The sequence below is a fragment of the Malurus melanocephalus genome, unplaced genomic scaffold, assembly GCF_030028575.1.
Source record: "Malurus melanocephalus ecotype Western Australia unplaced genomic scaffold, MMel_1.1 scaffold_157, whole genome shotgun sequence".
Lineage (NCBI taxonomy): Eukaryota > Metazoa > Chordata > Aves > Passeriformes > Maluridae > Malurus > Malurus melanocephalus.
In genome coordinates, this window is record NW_026623389.1 from 1,384,236 (window position 1) to 1,404,291 (window position 20,056).

General features: G+C 34.6%; 1 protein-coding gene across 3 annotated transcripts in view; it reads left to right on the forward strand.

Annotated features, from left to right (window-relative positions):
• PDS5A (PDS5 cohesin associated factor A) overlaps positions 1 to 20,056 on the forward strand; it is a 71,886-nt gene that overhangs the window by 25,799 nt on the left and 26,031 nt on the right. For all 3 annotated transcript variants that reach the window (XM_057371791.1, XM_057371793.1, XM_057371792.1), the window contains exons 5-16: positions 534 to 631; positions 1,125 to 1,251; positions 4,602 to 4,682; positions 6,111 to 6,251; positions 7,284 to 7,399; positions 8,097 to 8,191; positions 9,059 to 9,204; positions 14,366 to 14,517; positions 17,674 to 17,787; positions 18,392 to 18,473; positions 19,214 to 19,262; positions 19,391 to 19,530. In XM_057371791.1, coding sequence (XP_057227774.1) covers positions 534 to 631; positions 1,125 to 1,251; positions 4,602 to 4,682; positions 6,111 to 6,251; positions 7,284 to 7,399; positions 8,097 to 8,191; positions 9,059 to 9,204; positions 14,366 to 14,517; positions 17,674 to 17,787; positions 18,392 to 18,473; positions 19,214 to 19,262; positions 19,391 to 19,530 — 1,341 coding nt within the window. The remainder of the gene's footprint in view (positions 1 to 533; positions 632 to 1,124; positions 1,252 to 4,601; positions 4,683 to 6,110; positions 6,252 to 7,283; positions 7,400 to 8,096; positions 8,192 to 9,058; positions 9,205 to 14,365; positions 14,518 to 17,673; positions 17,788 to 18,391; positions 18,474 to 19,213; positions 19,263 to 19,390; positions 19,531 to 20,056) is intronic.

Below are 20,056 nucleotides of genomic sequence, written 5' to 3' on the forward strand. Positions count from 1 at the left end.
CAACTGGTATTTATTAATATTTAGCTTTTATCTTTCATTTCCATACATTGGTGTTTTTTTATCAAGAGAGAAAATTTCAATTGCTGATGAAAATGCAAGTGTGCCTGTATTGGTAATGGGAGAAGGARTGTAAGATTTTTGCTTAAAAACATTGCATGACCATACTCCTGACAAGAACTAAGTGGTAGGGGTCAGTGTGATTTTAAAAAAGTATCTCATTTGTAAACAAGACATTTGATGTTTAAAACATGATGTTTAAAATGGTATCRTTTCATAGCATGAAGAAAAAAATCTAGAAATAGGGTCTTGTTAACAGGTTCTGTCAATCAGTTTTTATACTTAAATCAGATTTTTCTATATTTAGTTTTTTCTGGATATATCTTGCAATGCCCCTTTGTGTTAGAAGCAAAACAAACATCCAGTCTCTTTCCCCAAAGCATTTACATCTATTGTATATTATTTTTTATTTAAAAAATATAAATAAAGACTTAATGTGCAGTTGTACTAGTCTAATACCCTAATTTTTGTTTTAGAATTTAGCTTGGGTCAAATCTTACAACATCTGCTTTGAGTTGGAAGATTGCAATGAAATTTTTATTCAGCTTTTTAGGACTCTTTTTTCAGTTATCAAGTAAGTTGAATCACTTCCATTATGTTAAACTGTCAAAATATCRTCAGTTTTGGGGTAGACTGAATAATAGGATAGTCTACAGATAAATATGTTGGAACAGAAGTCTTTATTTCCCTAAATGAAGAGCTGCAGGGAAAGCAAATGAGTGTGAACTACTGACATTTTGGAGGGGTGTGTGTCTGAAAGTAGATGTGTTTTAAAATGTGTTGTCYATGTTACAGCAATTTACTTCATTCTGATTAATTTATCTACATTTTTTATTGGTTGTTTTTTCTTTTTTTCATTTTGATTCTCTGAAAGCAGAGCTAGGTTGTTCTAGGTTCTTGAATCTTTTTATAAGGGAGGAAGTACATGTAAAATAGTTTTGAGTTTTGAGATGTGGAGAATGTAAGGGAGAGCAAACTGTAATCATTAGATATGGTTTCTTGATTGTGCTGTTAATATTTGTCAGAGTCTGAGAATTCAATATTGATTATATTCTTTATGATCTTAGTAATAGCCACAACCAGAAGGTACAAATGCATATGCTGGATTTGATGAGTTCTATCATCATGGAAGGCGATGGAGTAACTCAGGAGCTGCTGGACTCAATTTTGATTAACCTCATTCCTGCACACAAGGTCTGCCAAGTAAAATATTATTGTAGTATGCTGTTATAATAACARTAATTCTTACTGCCTCATGCATATTGTCTGTCCTTCATGCACTTTAGCTATTGCAACTGTTTCTTTTTGTCACATTTATTTGGGAATTACCTAGTGCTGTTCATTAGCTGTGTCGACATTGTTCAACATCAAGATGGTGCCTCTTTGCCACTTCAGGATCTCTGTACTGAAACATAAATTAAGTGTTTTCAAGCAAATGAAATAGGAAAACATTGAGGATTGTGGGTAGTTGGTTGTTTCATTTTTGGGATTATGTTTGGGCTTTTTTAATAGAGAAAATATGGAATATTATTTTAATTAAAAAAAGGCAGAGGGAAGATATCCCCAGGATCTGTGTGGTGTATTGCTGCCCCCCTCAGCTTGCCAGTCAGACTTCCCTCCACCATCCTAGTTGTGCTTCCCACCCGTTCCATTGTTCTTCTCCATTTAATTCACTTCCAGGGGACAAAGGGACACRCACTCCCCTTCCTAGAGGAATTTTATATGAGTTCTTCCTCGAAGAGGGGTTCACTGGGTCTGCATTTGAGCTTTTAWAGTACCTTCACTATAATGCATTGATAAATTTCAAAAGAGAATAAAAATAGCTCCTTTAGCTGTGAAATAAGGGAAACTGTGGTGCAGGCTGGTGATGCCTTAAACTGACCAAGAAAATTCCCTTGCTAAAAGACTTGTACTAATCAAAAATAGTATGGAGTACTGTAGGTTTCAGTTATTAGTTACAATAGATAGAGCTGTGCTCTGTTTACCAAGTTTATGTTTCTGTTTGTTCATTTGTTAATTTAAAACAATTACAAAAATTAAAACAGGGCCATCCATGATTACATAATGGGATTATTCCTTTGGTTGCATGAAGAGGGAGAATTCTTAGAAATGTGTAGCATGGGAGTGACTAAGCCATSGTTATTGTCATTTACCTGTGAAATCTCATCAGATGTATAAAAGTGTCTATTGTCTGAGATGAGTTTGCATTCCTTCTGTCATAATCCTGAGACAGGAATGCCAATCAGATCATTTTTATGGACAGCAATGACATAATGTCTTATTGAAACTTCTACACAGAGAGTACTCTTGTAACAGGAATCCTTTTGAATATACACAGTTTCTTGTAAGTTGCATCGGATGAATTATAGGCAGTAGATATCAGGAATGGAAATAAAAGAGTGGTGATATGTATGTCAAAGGATGCCATTARCAATGGTGGGCATCACTCTGAGACCCAGCAAACGCCCAGTAAATCCTTGCACAACTTAACGGTGTGTTATAATTACTTGGTTWAGGCAAAGTAAAAGTGAATGTGATATTTTAGCATTAGCATTGTTATAGTTTTGCCTAATGAAGGAAATTCTCAAGCAATGCTCTGCTGAAGAGGGAAACAAACTTGGTGTARATATTGGGTCGTGCTGCATATTTGGTTGGTATCACTTACGGGACTGGTGCCACTGTTACTGACTTTTGGTTATGGCTGAGCAAATAATATCCTGTAGTCAGTGCTCACTWTTATAATTTGGTCATTATTTTTGTCTGTGTTACTTTGTTTGTCTCCTGTAACAGCAGCACTTAAACTACTTCTTTACCATGGTGGTTGAAAAAAAAACCCAACCAGAAAGTTCTTTTGTCTGATCTGTCTAGCCGAGTGTGGCTGTGGTAGCTATGTTCTCCTTTTAAGAACAGATCTCCTAGGAAATTCTGTTATTATCCTGCTTGTCCCTAGATATGTAAATCAGAAGCACTGTAGACTGAAGAGCTCAGTTTATTTTCTTGTAGAATGCATACCATAACAATACATTTACATCTGTGCAAAGCAGTCAAACRCCAGTCATTCTCTGCTATGTCCTAAGAAAAATACCAGTATGGTGAGACTTGATGGAAGTTGGTCTTTGTAAAGAAGCTGAAATAATGTGTTCTGGATAATGCAGGTTTTGTTTTTTTAATAAGACATGATATAGAATCTAGATTATGTGATTTGTACGTCCATTATCAGTAAAGTGGTGGTGGTGTGCATTGTTCYCTCTGTGTGCTAACATGACTCTCATCTAGTAAATCCAGGTTTTTGATAGCAGTATCATGTCACATTTTGTTCACACCTCTGGCCTCAAACCGTAGTCCTTTTTATTAACTTTAAAAGCAGTGCTATTTAGTGAATATTCTTCTTCACACTCTTATTTAAGTTATTCTTTAAAAACATTTTCATGTATTAAAAACCTGTATTTTCTTCTGCATGTTCCACAGCATGATTAATCCAGATGTTCAGAGTTTCTCTTCTCCTAACAGATTGATTAGTTGTTTATTTTTTATTAATAGTTGTTTATTTTATCAAGGTATATATTGCTTTTCTATGCTGTTTTGGTGTTTGGTTCTTTGGTATTGTAGGGTTTTGTGTGTGTGTGTTGTTGGTTTGGTTGTGTGGAAGAAGCTGTATTGTAGATCCATAGAAAATGTATTTCTTGTGTGAGCATGGCAGTTCTTTAATACCAGCATACCAGTCAACAAGATTTTAATCATGGCTTGGTTTGGAGAGAAAGTGTTTTGAGAAAATCCGCTATATATTTGTGTGTCTTYTATGAGACATCAGTTTAGTGCTTTGGCGACTGAGAATGTATTTGTTTGAGCCTTTGGTCATTTATTTCTCTTTACTATCTGTTGATGACCTGTCTTTGTCATCTCATTAGTTAAAAGAACATGAGGGAATTGTTCGCAGTGTATATTTGTCAAATACTGTCTTTCTAAGATTCAGTGATTCCTAGGCTTTACCTGCATTTTGTCTGCAGTGATTTGCAATTTTCAGAGCAATTAGCTCCTCCATTTCTTACATTTTTTCTGTCCAGGCTGCATTAATCCTTAGATGATATGAGATACTGCATGTTGGATTTGTGCAGACTTGGACAGTCAGATTTTTCAGATGTGCAGTTCCATTCTTTTTCTTGCTCARGAGTAATACAAACAGTGTCTGGAATTGGCATGTTACAGTCAGATACTTGGAAAGTTTACTGCTAACTCTGCCCCATTATAGGTACTTTCTGTAATCTCACTGTGGGCTGTCTTAGAGCGTATGGTACAGTCTGTGGAGAAGTCAGTGCCCAGTTTTACCTTCTAGACAAGGCTAAACTTGCTACAGGATGTATCCTTAATGAGTACATGATGGGCAAACAAAACTACATTTAATTATTAATTCATTCATTTTTCAATGCCAAATTTGGTGCATATTAATTTTCAGAGTGTGGAGGTATAGTAATATTTCTTCAAAATTTTTTATGTTATTGCATGTGAAAGCTCTATAAAATTTTATTATGTTTTCTTTATTTCAGAACCTTAACAAACAAGCGTTTGATCTTGCAAAAGTCCTGTTGAAAAGGACCGTCCAGACCATTGAACCGTGTATTGCCAATGTACGTAAATCAATTAATGCGCATTACCTGCAAGTAACAAGTGTATTTGTTACTGTCTTGATTTATTGGAAAWTTGATGGAGTTTTTTTATTCTTTTAAGTATTGTTTAGAGAAGCCACATTTTGTATTGCAGCTGCAAGAGTACCATTTTCCAGATATGGTATTACTGGCTGGGTTGTTGGGTGTGTGGAGCGTTTCAAGTAAGGGAAGAGGAAATTTATTTTTATCCATCCCAGTCTAATGTTAAGCCTAAATCTAGGCTGTGAAAATAGGTGACTACCAAAAATCCTGTACAAAATGAATTATTTGTACTTCACATGTCCAGCAACAAGACAGCTTCATTTCCTCATACCAAGCGTTCGGATTGAAGCATTTCAAATTATCATCTCTTTGCTAGAATTTTTTTTCCCCACCTAAACCTGCTGTAATCATAAAGAGTAAAAGAGCTATGATTTTTACAAGTCTTCCTTCAAATTATAATTCCTCTTGTTGAATGCTGTATATTCTGCCTTTTAATACAGCTGTTGTAATCTTTGGTGAATGTGGTCTGATCCATTCTGTTGCCTTTCCTTGGTGCTGAAGCCAACAGAATTCATAAAAATCAAATAGTTTAAAAGTGAATTAGGCAAATTCTACAAGATTAATCAGTAAGTATTTAAAAGTTCAGGGAGTCTCACTAACTGTTACTACGTTCCAATTCCCCTGTTTTTTTAAACGTTTTAATTAGCCATATCTGAAAACAGGCTAGTACATAAAGTAACCTTTTAATACTTTCCTCCTTATTTTGTTTTTAAAATGTATCATAGGTTTTTTGTTATTACATTTGCACTGCTTAAATTATAACCCACAGTATCTAATAGGAAGTGTTAAATTTTAATGTACTTTATGTAAATCCAAAAAGAAGTAATTAATAATTTAGGCTACCTCTGTTTCTGTTAGATCACTAATGACCTTGATACATTACTCATCAAATATTGCCAGACATCATATGAAGACATTTGAAATTCTTTGAAATGGATTTGAAGCGGAGAAGCTTTTTTTTTCAGCATTTGATGATCGTCAATTGCATTGGRCTTTAATGATAAAAAAAAATTTTGTCAGTGATCCATTGGATAAATATGCATTTTAAATTAACAATTCTTTTATTATCCATTAGTTTTGCTTGGGAGATAGTTACTGAGATTTGAAATTATCAAATTGTCATGAATTAAACTATCTTAACAGAATGAATGGAACTGAACTGAGAAGGATGTTTGTAATTTGAGCCAGAATTGGAAGGATGAATTGCTTTGATTTAATGAAGAAATGGTGCACTGAATATCTTCCATTCGTGTGAAAGCATTAATGATATTATGTTAAAATAATATTTTTAAATAATGTTTGCATTAATCAAGGAAAATGCACTACATAATAATGTTTGTATTTTAGTTTTTTAACCAGGTTCTGGTACTGGGAAAGTCTTCAGTAAGTGACTTATCAGAACATGTGTTTGACTTGATACAAGAGCTTTTTGCCATAGATCCTCACTTACTGYTGTCTGTCATGCCACAGCTGGAATTCAAGCTGAAGGTAGGTTATAATGTAGCTTTCAGTAAAATTTGTGGGGATATTAACAGTGCAGAACTGTAAATTTAATAAGCTTTCTACAAGAGGGATAAAATTTTATATTGCTTTATTTTGAAGATAAATATAAAGTTAAGGAAAGGATACTGGAAATTTGTATACAATTATGTGCTTATTGTGCTTGCAAACATGTATTATGCACACAAAATATATAATCATTATAATGATAAATGCAGTCTAACGCAGAAGTTTTATGTACCTAATCTTTGGATTACACATAAAATTTATGAAGTAATTAGGCTGTGGTTGGCTTATCTTATGAAATGCAAATTTGTCAACTTCAGTATTGATTCGCAGATTTTTCTTCTATGAAATAATGTTTTAATAGAGGAAGTATTTCCTAATATTTTATCAGATTCGTTAATATCAAATAATAAGTTGTCTGACTGCTTTTGAATCCTTGAAAATAGCTAATTTATCCTGATTTGCAAGTGTGGGTTTTAACTGAAAAGCTGTTTCTCTTTCCTAAGATTATAATTGGACAAGAGATATCATTTTGTATGTGTGGATGTGCATGTATCCTATGGTAGTAACAAACAAAAGTAACCAAGAAACAGGTGTTTGGTGAAATTACATATAGCTTTCATTACTACACATCTGTTTRTAACATCTTAATTGGTGTCTTTTCCACACACATTTAATGGTCTTAAAGAATGTTCTAAAACAAAAATATCATTAATMATTGAAATTGTCAAATATATATGTTATTCAGAGTACTGTGTATGGGTTTTTATTCCTGAGAGGTATTTTCAAAGCACAGCCATCTATTTAGTGTCTGTAATACATTAGGTGAATAGGTATTTGTATGTTTTGCCTCATATTAATCATAATTCTCTTAATTAGATTACTGGATTATCAGAATTTTTTTCAAACTCAAGTTTTTTATGTAACTTAAAAAAACAGAAAGGAAGCCAAAAGTTATTACTAAGGTATTGTGGATAATTATTTACAGTTCCTTTTTCATGTTTGGATTTTTAGAGCAATGATGGAGAAGAACGTTTGGCTGTTGTTCGACTTTTGGCTAAACTCTTCGGCTCCAAAGATTCTGATCTGGCCACGCAAAATCGACCTCTTTGGCAGTGCTTTCTTGGGCGGTAAGAGAAATGGGACAGAATTGCAAATTTCTGGTTTTTGTTGTGAATTTTCTTACAGTTTTGAAGTTTTCATGGTGTTTTTAGAGGATGTAACTGTTCGTATTTGATCGAGTTACTTTGTTAGATCTTCAGAGCAGAGAACTGCATACTGTTATATTTTAGAAGAAGCCTGAAGGACTGYTGCTATATTTTCATACTGTTTAGCTATATCTGCAACTCTGTTTTTTTTAGCATGTACCTTTTTGAGTGAAGAGATACTTCCTTTTAAGTAAATATAGAAGTTTATGTATTTTTTAAAAATGGATGTTTTCAAATGGTACATGTTAGATGCCAATTTACATTTCTGTAATTTTGTGTATATATATATATATATATATATGCACACACACAATTGACAGTGTACAGAGATTTGTGTTCAGAAGTTAGTGGGGAAAATCCCATTTGGGTCAACATTTCATCCACATACAGTGTATTCATCCTTTAATTTTAGTCCAGACTGAATTTCACAAGAAAACGAAAATTTGTATGAGGTATGTTATGGAGATAAATTAGAAACATTTATATTCTGTAATTTTGCCATATAAAAGTGTTCTAATAGTTAACAGAACATACTATYAGCACATGTTACTACATAGAGAACAATACTGATTTGCAAAGCTGATTAAAAATTAACGTTCATCATCTTTTATCCCTCTAGGTTCAATGATATCCATGTCCCTGTGAGATTAGAGAGTGTGAAATTCGCCAGTCATTGTTTAATGAACCATCCAGACTTAGCAAAAGACCTCACTGGTGAGATGCTCATACAGGGGTTTAGAATAATCTACAAAATGAGCAAGGAAGTGTATMATTATTTTTGCACATAGCAGTGTAGTTCTGAAATGTATCAAGTCCAATGCTTGATGCTGGATGGAAGAGGTATCTGCTGAGTAATTGATTTCTGTTGAAGACAAGTGCTAGAAAGAGAGGAGTGTGTGATTTTGTGTGGATTTTGTCAGAGTGAGTCTTTAAGAAGCTACCCATTGTGGAATGAATTTTAAAGTAATTTCAAGTTCTAAAGAAACTTTCGGTGAGGCAAAACAAATATTGGTGCAACATCTTGACTTATTTTCAAAATCAGTCTSTGGTCCCCACTGTTCTCTTCCACTGAGTTCAGAAATAGCCTTTTTGCTGATCTAAACTGTGAAGTTTCTTCTTCCACTACACTATCATTTTAACTATGAGAAGATTTTCAGGTTTGACTGAAAATACTGTTATTTTTTGGTGCAAGCTATTCTACAGCAATTGTCAGTATTTTTCATTTATTATTTACGTTTTTTCACACTTTGGAAATAGAGGTTCTTCTCTTCATTTATTTTTATTCCATCACCCCCTTTACTTACAATATATTCTAGTCAACTTTATTTTACTTCATTACTTGTTGCAGATAAGGTTATTGTAAAGAAGCTGTTCACTTCTACATTCTTCTGATATTTACAGTTGTCTAATTGTTTTATATTTAGCATAGAAAACATTGGARTAGATGTTTCTTGTGGGTAGCTCTATATTTAATAGATTACATGGTTGTGATATATGACTGACATTTGTTTAAATGAAACACCAGAAAACATCAYACCTTTGTAAAAAAGCCAAGCTTTTCATTGTTTCTCCTCGTAACAGAATATTTGAAGGTTAGATCACATGACCCAGAAGAAGCCATTCGACACGATGTTATTGTTACAATTATTACTGCGGGCAAGAGAGATCTGTCTTTAGTCAATGATCAACTGCTTGGCTTTGTAAGAGAAAGAACGCTGGACAAACGGGTAAGTGCTAATATTGTATTCTTGGCAATTASCTGTATCTAATATACTTTGGTATAGGTAAAATTTAAAAAAACCACAAAGCCACAGARTGACAGTCTTTAGCATTGACTGTTAACAAGAATGCTGCAGGGAAAATAATATGAGAACATCTTCATGAAAATTCCATATTATGGTGGCATCCATCAAGTGTCATAAGGCAAATAGAGTCATTGACTTGCAATCAACACAGTCATATTGTTAGAACATAAGAATGGTTACACATRTTTAGGCCAAAGGTCCCTATAACYCATTATAATTCTTATAGTGATACCTCATTTTATACACACTGYTCAGTTAATTTTCTAATAATTTTTCAGAGATTCCTTTCTGACTCTGTCTATGGGTTCCCTTTGTTCCCTTTGTTGTGAAAATCAGTCATTCACCCACCCATTGTCCCCTATATTTTAGTTAATAATTCACAACAGTATTTTTATTTTAAGGCTCTCCAGTATGAGACTTTGTTGGAAGTTTTTTGGGGATCCTAAAGCATTTTACTGATGTACTTCTGGCTCTGCTAAAAGTTATTTTTTCTTATATAAAACTTCCCATTATATAAAGTTCAATGACACATTTCCATAACTTATTTTTCAGCAGTGTCAGCTCTTTGGTGTCATTACTATTCTATTTCACCATGTTTGCCCATCAAAATCAGATGGTCTTATGAGTGGCACATTGCTCCTTTTCAGACCCTTTGGTTTCTTGCACATTTGCTGTGTTCAGTCCATTAATTCATTCTTAGATTGCAATAATAGAGTAATTAGCATTCGGTATATGATGTCTAAATTCCCATAAAAGTCATAGATGGGAAATCACCTGGTCTAAATTATTTTGTTCCTGTTTGCTTTATTACTTTTTGTTTTAAGTGTCCTAATGGCACTTTAAGAACCCTCTTCTTAGAATAAATCTGTTTGTCTTTCAGCCTTACAGAATGGGTATGGAAGGCTTCCTGCTTCTGGAAGCTTTGGTGAAGATATTTAGTTAGTATGCTTTCAATAATTTCATTTTGAAATTGTTGCCCATGCTTCRTCAAGGTTTTACTTTCAACTTGCCAGAGTTTATACTGTTTCCTGTTTACCTTTTTTCAGATGTGACTCCATGCTCTTTGGAGGATGATGCTTAGTAGGAGACTTATCTGTGCTTTGTAGGCATGTTGATTTTTTTCCCCTTATTATCGTTCTCTTTTGGTAGGCTATAGAAAGGATGCCCCCTGTGTCATTCTAGGTGGTGGTTTTAATTAATCTTACATCTTTTGTTCCCCTTTTAAGTGAGAATGTTACTGTAAGGCATTTTGARAAAAGGATTCCACCTTTACACAGAGAAATACTGATTTTGAGTATGTTCACTATTATAAAGCAGCTCTTCAATTAGTTGTGCTTTKCAGCTTGACACTGGATGTTTCTCAGGAGTGATCAAAATCACCTTCTTTCTTTTTCAGTCACTAAACAAACAGGCCCAAAAGGTCATTTACAAGAACTAAAAACTTTTGGTGTAACCGCCACTTCCCACTGGGACTTCTGCCTAATGAGAATGGAATGATTGTTACTGTATCTTCAGCGCAGAGTCTCTGTTCTGTTCTCCTTTAGCATGCTGCTGTCAGTAGCAGACAGCCAGCTATTACTGCACCGCTATAATACTGATTCTGCTGAGCTAGGTCTTTTCTCATGTGGCTTTAAATCCAGTGTGGCAACACTTAATGTTCCTCATATGTTTGACTGAGTCATTTCACACCAGTCATAGGTTTGATATATTGCCTTTAAGGTTAGGTGCTTTTTCAAGCAATCAGTGAACAATGGCTTCATCTGTACATTATGCTTCTCTTATAATAATCTCTGGAGAGAGCTTTAATGAAAATATATCCTGAGGAGAAAGTAAAATTGAGCACTGAATAGAAATTACCACAACAAATACTTAAAAGTTGAAGTAGACCTCAGCATTATAGGATGTCTTTATAAACATAGTTAATGTTATGAAATTAAGAACAAGGACTTGCAAACGTTCATCTGTTTATTTTTTATTTTTAMGATTTTTCTCCAGGTTTGGACAGGAGCATTGATAATATCCATGTACCTGTCTTTGTGTTTTCTGTGTAGTATTTTCCCAGTTCCAGCAGAGTGCATTTATGCCTATTTTACTCACCTTTTCTTTAAAAGAACTATATATTCTGCTGGCTGCATTTACCCATTGTAGCTGGGTTTCTGTTGGACAAATCTACTGCAAACTCCTAAATGATCATTGATCAGTTTGACTTGATCTTTCTAGGCCTGTACTTTTGTATCAAATGAGTATCGCTATTACCATGAAAAGAATGCTTGTCCAACAGGCTGAAGTAAAGTGCCAGCGTGCCCTTACAATTCTGCCTTTTTTCTTCATAAAATAGGAAAAGTATTTAAATCATGCTAACTGGTATGTCATTTAACTGATCTGTTTTTTCTCCTGACCATATTCTACTTGGCACATTACTGGTAAAGACAGTGTGAACACTTTCTAACGTAAAAGTTTCTGGCTAAAAGACACTACTAGTATTTTAAGAAACATCCTTAGCTGACTCCATCTATATAGGTATTTGCATGATGATTGCAACTATTWAAAAAAACAACAGCAGCAAACCCCAAACAAACCCCTCTCCCCCTTGTAGTTTTCAAATCCATATTTATTGGTCCAGATACAAACATAACTCTGGTAACAGATGCTTCCCAAAAACTAGTCATTTGATAATAATTGTTCTGAGGAGTGTTCCATTGAAGCGCTGTCTCAGGGGTCTTTCCAACATCCCCATTTTTCAGAATAATAAGGGGACATTAAAAAAAATTCTCTTCCTTAGTACTGAAGTAATCTTAAGCACCTGAAAAGTTACAAAGAGAGTTTTGATGGCTGACTTCCATTAGCATTTCTCCCAACAGCCTTTATGATGTAGAGACCTAGGCCCTTCATAAAAGCTGATTTGCACATCATCGGCTTGAAGTGAAAAGTATAGGTGAGGAGCCATGGAAACAGACTCCCATTTTCAGTTCCTCTTTACGCATTTTTCTGCATGTATGTTAGTTTTAATTGCACTAAAAAGCATTGTGGCTTTTTCTCGATGAAGGAGAATGATCATAAGATGTTTATGAAAGGAATTGGTTAGTTTTTTAAAGAGTAAGGGATTGTATTGAACTTTCAGTAACAGGTTTTTTTTTAAAACTCAGCCCAACAGTCATCAGTTGAGGAATTTAATTATGTTGATCAACCAAGGAAGCTAAGGTTATCAAAATTCTTTTGTTAATCAAATCAGGGTAGTAATTCTCTTAGCTGTGTTTATTCATATGCTACCTTTGAAAKTGATTTTTACATTCCTCTGTGTTTATTTGCTGTTTCAGCTTGAATTCTCAGGAGTATCTTATTCTTCTGTTCAGTGACTTGCTTTCATGTCTCAAAACATTTTCTAAGGGGTTTAGTCYAGTGTCTGCTATTGTTAGTCTGAAACTGCCTTTTTGCATGCTCTGAGATCTACTCTATTGGAATTTCAGTAATCAGAATTCTATTGATAATCCAAACCTCCTTTCCTTATTAACCCCTTGTTACTCTTTAATTTTAGACTTGAATTTTCTGGACTAAATTCTAGCAATGCTTTTTTGTTGTCTTCTGATAGGTGTTGCCACCTTTCCTGTCTCATAGGAGATCTGATGAAGGTGAATGCTATCACCTGCATTGGAAGCGTGTATCTGAATGCTGAAAAATACTAATACTTTCTGAAAATGTTTCCCTTTTAGACCTTTATTTTCTTTAAAATGTACTTTAGATTGCAATGGATGTGAACAAATTCCTGTAGAAAAGTTAAACAATAACATCTACTTATGGCTAAAGTTTTTTCCCTTTTGTGAAAACTAATTATTTTATGTTCTAGTGATGCCATAATTATCTTGACCTGTCACTTACAGTTTTAATACTTAAGAAATATCTAACAAAATACAAGTTTATTTTTTCCTTCCTATTGCTGTAACTTGCTCCAACWGCTAGTGGTGTCCTCTAGTGACATAAGGCATATTATCTTCAAGATTTGTCTTTTCTTTGTCCTTAAAGAAAAGGAATTCACTCMGTAAAACTATTAAGAAATTAAATTGCAGTACCTCAGTGTTATTGAGAGAAGCCTTCAGTTTAACAAGATTGAGGAAGTTAGGCACAGTATGAATAATAGTATCTACCATTACACTTCATAGAGTGAAATGATCGGAGCCTTGTTAGTCCTTGGGAGTTCAAGGCCAAAGGTGATACCTGGTGTGTTCTGATGCAATTATCCCTTTCAGCTTGAATTTCATGCATTTCTTTTGAATGATGTAGGGAAACAAGTTTCTTCCAAGGTTTTCTGTGTAAATTATTCAGCATGAGACATTATGCTGTTTGAATTAATCCTCAAGGTATGATTCCTTACACAAGTCAGCATAGGAGAGCTTATGCATCCTGTGTGTTAAATTRTGTAGTAATGGGATACTTGTTATTTTCTCGAAGGGATCGAGTATGACCACCAAAAGCAAGGATGAGAACCCATTAACTTCTCCTGTAGCTGTTGTACTCTGGGTTTTTTTAGAGCAATTGCTTCAAGACTTCAGCAAAATGGGCCTCTCCCACRTCCTGGAAAGTGGCCTAGGTGTTCAAGCCCTGGCAGGTTTAGCTAGTCCTAGGCTCCAGATCTCCCCTTTCTAGACAAAATTGCTGTAAGATGGTGCAAAGTAATGGGAAGAAAGAAGTCTGCCACCTCTGGTGCCTGTCTCTGAGTAGATAAGCCTTCCAAATCCTGTCTCAGGCAGACACTTATATCAGGCATACATGTTAAGCTGTACTTAACTTCTTTTCTGCTGGCTAGCTTCCATATTTTCTTTGCCCAGCACAGAGAAGTACTAGATTCCTGTGTACTGACAGTATTTAATCTGCATAGTACTGGGAAGAAAACCCTTATATAGGCTTTGCCAATGCACATCTAGAAGCTGTGAACAGTATTTTTCAGCTTTTGAAGTGTCTAAATATAGAAGATAAAGTGACTCTTTTGTCTTTCATGCTTTTTTACAATTTACTGTATTTTGTATGTTTGATTTATTTATTTACTGAAACAGCTTCCCCAAATCCTTTTCCTTTCTTCCCTCTCAAGTGGCGAGTAAGAAAAGAAGCAATGATGGGTCTTGCCCAGCTGTACAAGAAGTATTGTCTTCATGCTGAGGCTGGAAAAGATGCTGCAGAGAAAGTGAGCTGGATAAAGGATAAACTTTTGCACATATATTATCAAAATAGCATTGATGACAAGTAAGTCAATCTAAGTCTTCCTATTTTTAATTGTACAGTGATAAGAGATACTCTGAAAATACGTGCTTATGCTGTGAAAGTTGCCACATTATATTCTGTATTTGTGGGTTGATGTACGTATTTAACTAATAACTATTAAGACAGGATTGTTGCATTATCTGTTCATGGATTCATTTTTATATACTGATGGAACTAGGTCTATGATGGTAGCAGATTWTCATCAACTAGCTACTGTGCAGAAAAAAAAATGGAGAAATTTGGCATTTACTATGCCAGTTGTTGTTTGCCTTACTGCTTTCCAGAGGCCAGCCTATTAAAATCCATGACTTGTGAATATTATGTGTGTCCACACCACAGCACATACGCAGACCTCTCCTTTCAATATGGACCTTTAGGCAGACCAAAAGCTGAAGAAACATCAGGGGTACTTTATTTGTTTCATCATCTCTGTCGCTCAGTCCCTTTGACTTCTTGAAATACTKTTTTGGTGTTAAGAAAATAGTTTTGGCCAAGATTTTGAAATATTATTAATTGTCTTTCAGAAAGAAACTGCTATCACACAAAGGCTTAGATTTTCAGCTTAGGCTTTTGGTGTGGTAGACTCAGAAAATTATAGTGTTTCTTAGCGCCTTCCTTACAGAATCTGCTACTTCAGTATGTTTTGTTATCTTGGTGAGTAGTCTGAATGGGCTAATTGCCTCCTTCAGTAGCCAGTTATGATACTATATTTTTAACCACTGCAGTGGTGAAGGCCTTTATTTTGTTGATCTGGCTGATCCTAAGTGGTCCACAGTTACATATTTGATTAGTTGGCACCTTTTTTGAATATCATGGAATCCTCACATAGTTTATACAAAGCTAATTCAGCATATACATAAAAATGTACTTTCATTTGCAATGTGAGTTTTCTGGTTTTTCTACCATGTTTACTCACTGTCAGTAGACAGGTTTAATAGTGGACAGAGAATCAAAGTTTTATAGTGAATGGGACAGATGTTTTCTGGATTTCTGCTCACAGCAAGTGCAGAACACTGGTAGAATGAGGCAAGGAATTTTAAGGGTGGAGTGTGTCATCAAATATGAATTTCTTTCTCTGGCATGGTGATTATGCTGTTGAAGCTAGCTTTATCATGAATAGGCATGGATTGTATCTTGTTTGTTTTCTGGGTATCCACACAGAAAGATTGGTGGCTTTATTTTTTAAATGTTCCTCTAGATCAGTCAGCTTGGTATCCTGAATTTGCTAGCTCTTGAGGCTGACAGTAAATTTCTTGCTCAGTCACACCATCAGGTTGGTTTCCTAATCACAATGGAGGGATAAATGTATTTTAGTGTTATTGTCAGGATTTTAAAGATTCAGCACCTGAAGAGCTGTAGAAATGCAGAGATCTTTTAAGACAGTGTCAGTCCAATCCTTTAAACACATAAGCAAGCATGGGCCAAAATAAGCCAACTCTGGCCTATTTCCCTTCAGTAATGCAGGAAAGAGGATAAAAAATAGCAGTGGACAGCTCTGAGTTTATTTCCCACGAGGTGCATGGGATAAGACTAGTTCTTTTGGAAGATAATAGTGCAATATCACACAGAGTTCAGGCAGTGAAATAGATTTCCTTATGCACATTGATGACTTGATCACTTGATAATGTTTTTGGTGTTACCTGACTGTTGATGTGCATGTCTACTCAAGACTGAGAACTTAACTTCYACCAATAAGAGCTGCCTATCATGTGTTCTCTGAGCTTCTTTGTTTTACATCAAATACATAGTGAATGGAGTGAAATAATGACATGTGAAACAGTGCTCTGTTACCCCCTATTGATGTGCTAGCCAATCACTTTCCTCACTGGAGAGAGGTGTGTCTTGGAGTTATTCCCTCTTTGTAAATCTTGACCCTAACCTGGGGACCAGGGAAGGGATGATACAGTCTCTCCGTTTGTATTGACAGTTTTTGAGAACATGTATCTATGGAGACATGGGCTAGAGTGGTATTCATAAATTGGTAAGAATTCTGATGCCTCCAATCTCCTAGTATGTTAAACAGATGGAGTCCTTTGAGATCTGGAGATCCTGGTCCCCAAGCAATTTTGTTCTTGGAGTCATCAGTAAGAAAATGTACATTTAAAGAAACAAAGCCAAGTTTTCTTTAATGCTAACGGGATGTTTTGCAATAGTTGTATCCATATTCACGATCAACGTTTTATTCCTCTGCCTTGTTGTCATATCTCTTGGAATTTTCTTTAAACAGAAATAAGCTGYGTGAGCAGAAATAAGGTGTGTTTGATCTGTGCTGCTGTGGTCTCTACAAGGCACTCCCAGAGTACTTGCTGGTACTAGTGTACTAGTACATAGTGAAAAATTTTAAAATTCAAACACRCACAGTATTTGTCCATAAATATTAAATTGTATAGCTGAACATTGTGCACAGCTTTCATTACTACAAATTAAATCAATGTTTGAATGTTCTTTTGTTGGGGGGACTGTAATTAGATTAACTACTCAGTTGTATTTTGTAGTTCAAAGTTGATATTTAATATAAAATTTTAAATGTGTATTTAGAAAAGATAGATAATTGGAAAATKATTTTGCTGATTTGGTTTGTTCTCAATTAGTTTTTCTTTAGTTTGTATATGTTTTGGTCTTTCTTCAACTCTATATTTTTAGTGCTGATTTTTAGCTTGTGTATTAGAGTAATGCGTAGATTGTCAGGTACTACAGTTCAATCTTAACCATTCCCTCAAGGGTAGTTCAGATTGTTRCCTTTCCTCCCCTTTGAGTTATATTTTTGTATTCCTTCTCCTTTGAGTTTTTAACTGTCAGTGTTCCTTCCTTCTATGTGTTAGAAAGAACAAAGGGAGATTCTCAGATCCTAAAGACAAGGAGTATTTGCATGGTGACAGATTACACCCTCCTAAAGGTGAAAGAATGTGGAAAAGCTCTCAAGGAACAGTTCTTGCTAGTCTTTTCTATCTGCAGTGGAAGGAATCTTTACAGCTGAGAAAAGGCCACTTTTTTTTGTCTTCTTCCTTTGTTGTAAAGTCTGTTTTAATGTTGTAAAGTCAGGTTTTAATGATTTACTCTATTTCTTGCTTTTTCARCTTGTCTGAAAGGTATCCCTACTGCTCTACATGTACAGTTTTTTTCCTTCTTTTCCTGCAGATTACTGGTAGAGAAAATCTTTGCTCAGTATCTTGTTCCACACAATTTGGAAACAGAAGAGCGAATGAAGTGCTTGTACTATTTGTATGCTAGCTTGGATCCAAATGCTGTCAAGTGAGTATAGTTTGTATTCAACAAATACTTGTTCTCTTAGGCTTTTCTAACATCTATTATCTTACTTATACTATATAATAAAAATACAAATAATGGATGCTTAGTATTATTTGCAAGTAGCTTAATATTTCAAAACAATTCCCTTTTCTGTATAAACTGTACATGTTCATTAGACAAAAAGATCCCATGATAYGTGAGAAGCATGGTTTTATCCATTCATTTTCATCAAATGAGAAAATGCAGGCCTGAAGTGTGCAAGTGATGACTTCCAGGTTTGCTCTGTGTTTGGGACCATGATGAAGACACCTGTGAATGAATTCTGGTTGATGGTGGCCTGCTTTTTATTTGGGTGGTTGTAAGAAATAGTGTGGGTGTCCTGCATATGTTAAATTGTTCAAAGAAGAATAAGAGGTATGATATTCTATAAAAAGAGAAAATCAGTTCCATGTTGTTTTGAACAGTTATTTTTAATACTTGGTAAGTTTTGATTGTACTTAGCCGATGTTGCACTTCTAAGACAAATAAATAAACAATTATTTAATAAAACAYCTGACATGTTCTTGTAATGAAGAAGCTTTTCTTTTCTGGTTTTCCATTTTTGCAGAGCACTGAATGAGATGTGGAAGTGCCAGAACATGCTAAGGAGTCATGTCCGAGAATTGCTGGATTTGCATAAGCAGCCCACTGTACGGTTTTGAAAATATTTATCCAGTGACTCATTAGACTATTTTATGGGGGGAGTTAATCCTGTATTACATGCTCAGTGTAAATTTGTTATTCATTGATTTCCATATGTAGACAACATTCAGTTCTCATGAAGTAAAGTTGCTTAACGTAATGCTTGAAGGTATAAGACCTCTTTATGTTGATCATTTTTTCATAGTACTGCTCAAGAACTTTGGAAGAAGTTCTAAAAATTTCACAGTTTTTTTTTTTTTTTGCTTTTGTGAGACCTGTTTTTCTTTCTCATTTTCTAACATATTTTGAAAATTGAATATATTGTAACATAAARTAGTGATTTCTTTGTTGGTTAGAAGAAAACAAGTTTTTTTATATTTGTACTGGAATTTTACTAGTAGAAATTTTAAATAGAAGGGCATTGCTTTTGGGGTTTCAGTGAGAGAGTGGGCTTGCAGGAATTTTCTGGTTTGGGGGATACTGGCATCTTCTTCCAACGATTGATTTTGACCYATTATGAGAATTAATGAATTTTTGCAGTTCTTTTATGTTAGAAGAAGATTTTTCCCCTTTCTGTGTAGTAGCTGCTAATGATAGTTAGAGTATTCTAGTATCTATTCCTAAACAAAAACTTAGGATTCAGGAGTAGAAAGTAGTGCTGCAGAATAGCTAACAGATCAGCTTAAGGGTGTATTTCGTAATGGAGATATTGCTGATTTGTTTGTCTTTTTTTTGCTGTTGTTCTCAGTCAGAAGCAAACAGTGCTGCCATGTTTGGAAAGCTGATGACTATAGCAAGTAAGTGTTAATAACTTTCTGTAAACTTTCTGTAAACCACTACAGCATTCCTGGAAGCCRTATTTCTATGAACCTTGGCATGCTGAAGTAGCGATTTATCTCATGTTAAACTGTTTTTAATCATACAGAAAATCTTCCAGACCCTGGAAAAGCACAAGATTTTGTGAAGAAATTCAATCAGGTTTTGGGTGATGATGAGAAACTTCGGTCCCAGCTTGAACTGTTGATTAGCCCTACGTGTTCTTGTAAACAGGCAGATGTCTGTGTGGTAAGGAAATGGAAAAGCAAACTTTTATACCATAAGTATTTGTGCTTAAAACAGCTACCTGGAATTAATGGTCTCTTTAATTACCTAAACATGGTTTTTACGTGCTTGCAGTTTTCATACAATGCCTTCTTAGTAAAACAGTAGAGATTAGGGAAGAGATAATTACGATCATCATCTTAAGAAAACATTAGCTTTATTCCTTCCTGGGATTATGAGCATCAAGCATAACGTCTAAAAGACTAATTTATTTCTTTAAAATATTTTATTTCAAGTACCTCTTTTGTGATAGGGTTCCCAAACTGTCTTCTCATGCTGATTCAGCTTCCAAGTCCTATATTACCATCTGCATATTATTATTTTTCATCCTAGAATAGTATTTTGAGATCACTCTTTCTTTGTCTCATCTTATTTAACTTCTTTGACGAAAATACACACTTRAATATTAAATCATACTTTTCCAGATTCTGCCTACCACCAGAGGTTTTGTTKKTTTTTTTTTTAATATGGGCCAAAGCAAAATCAGTAA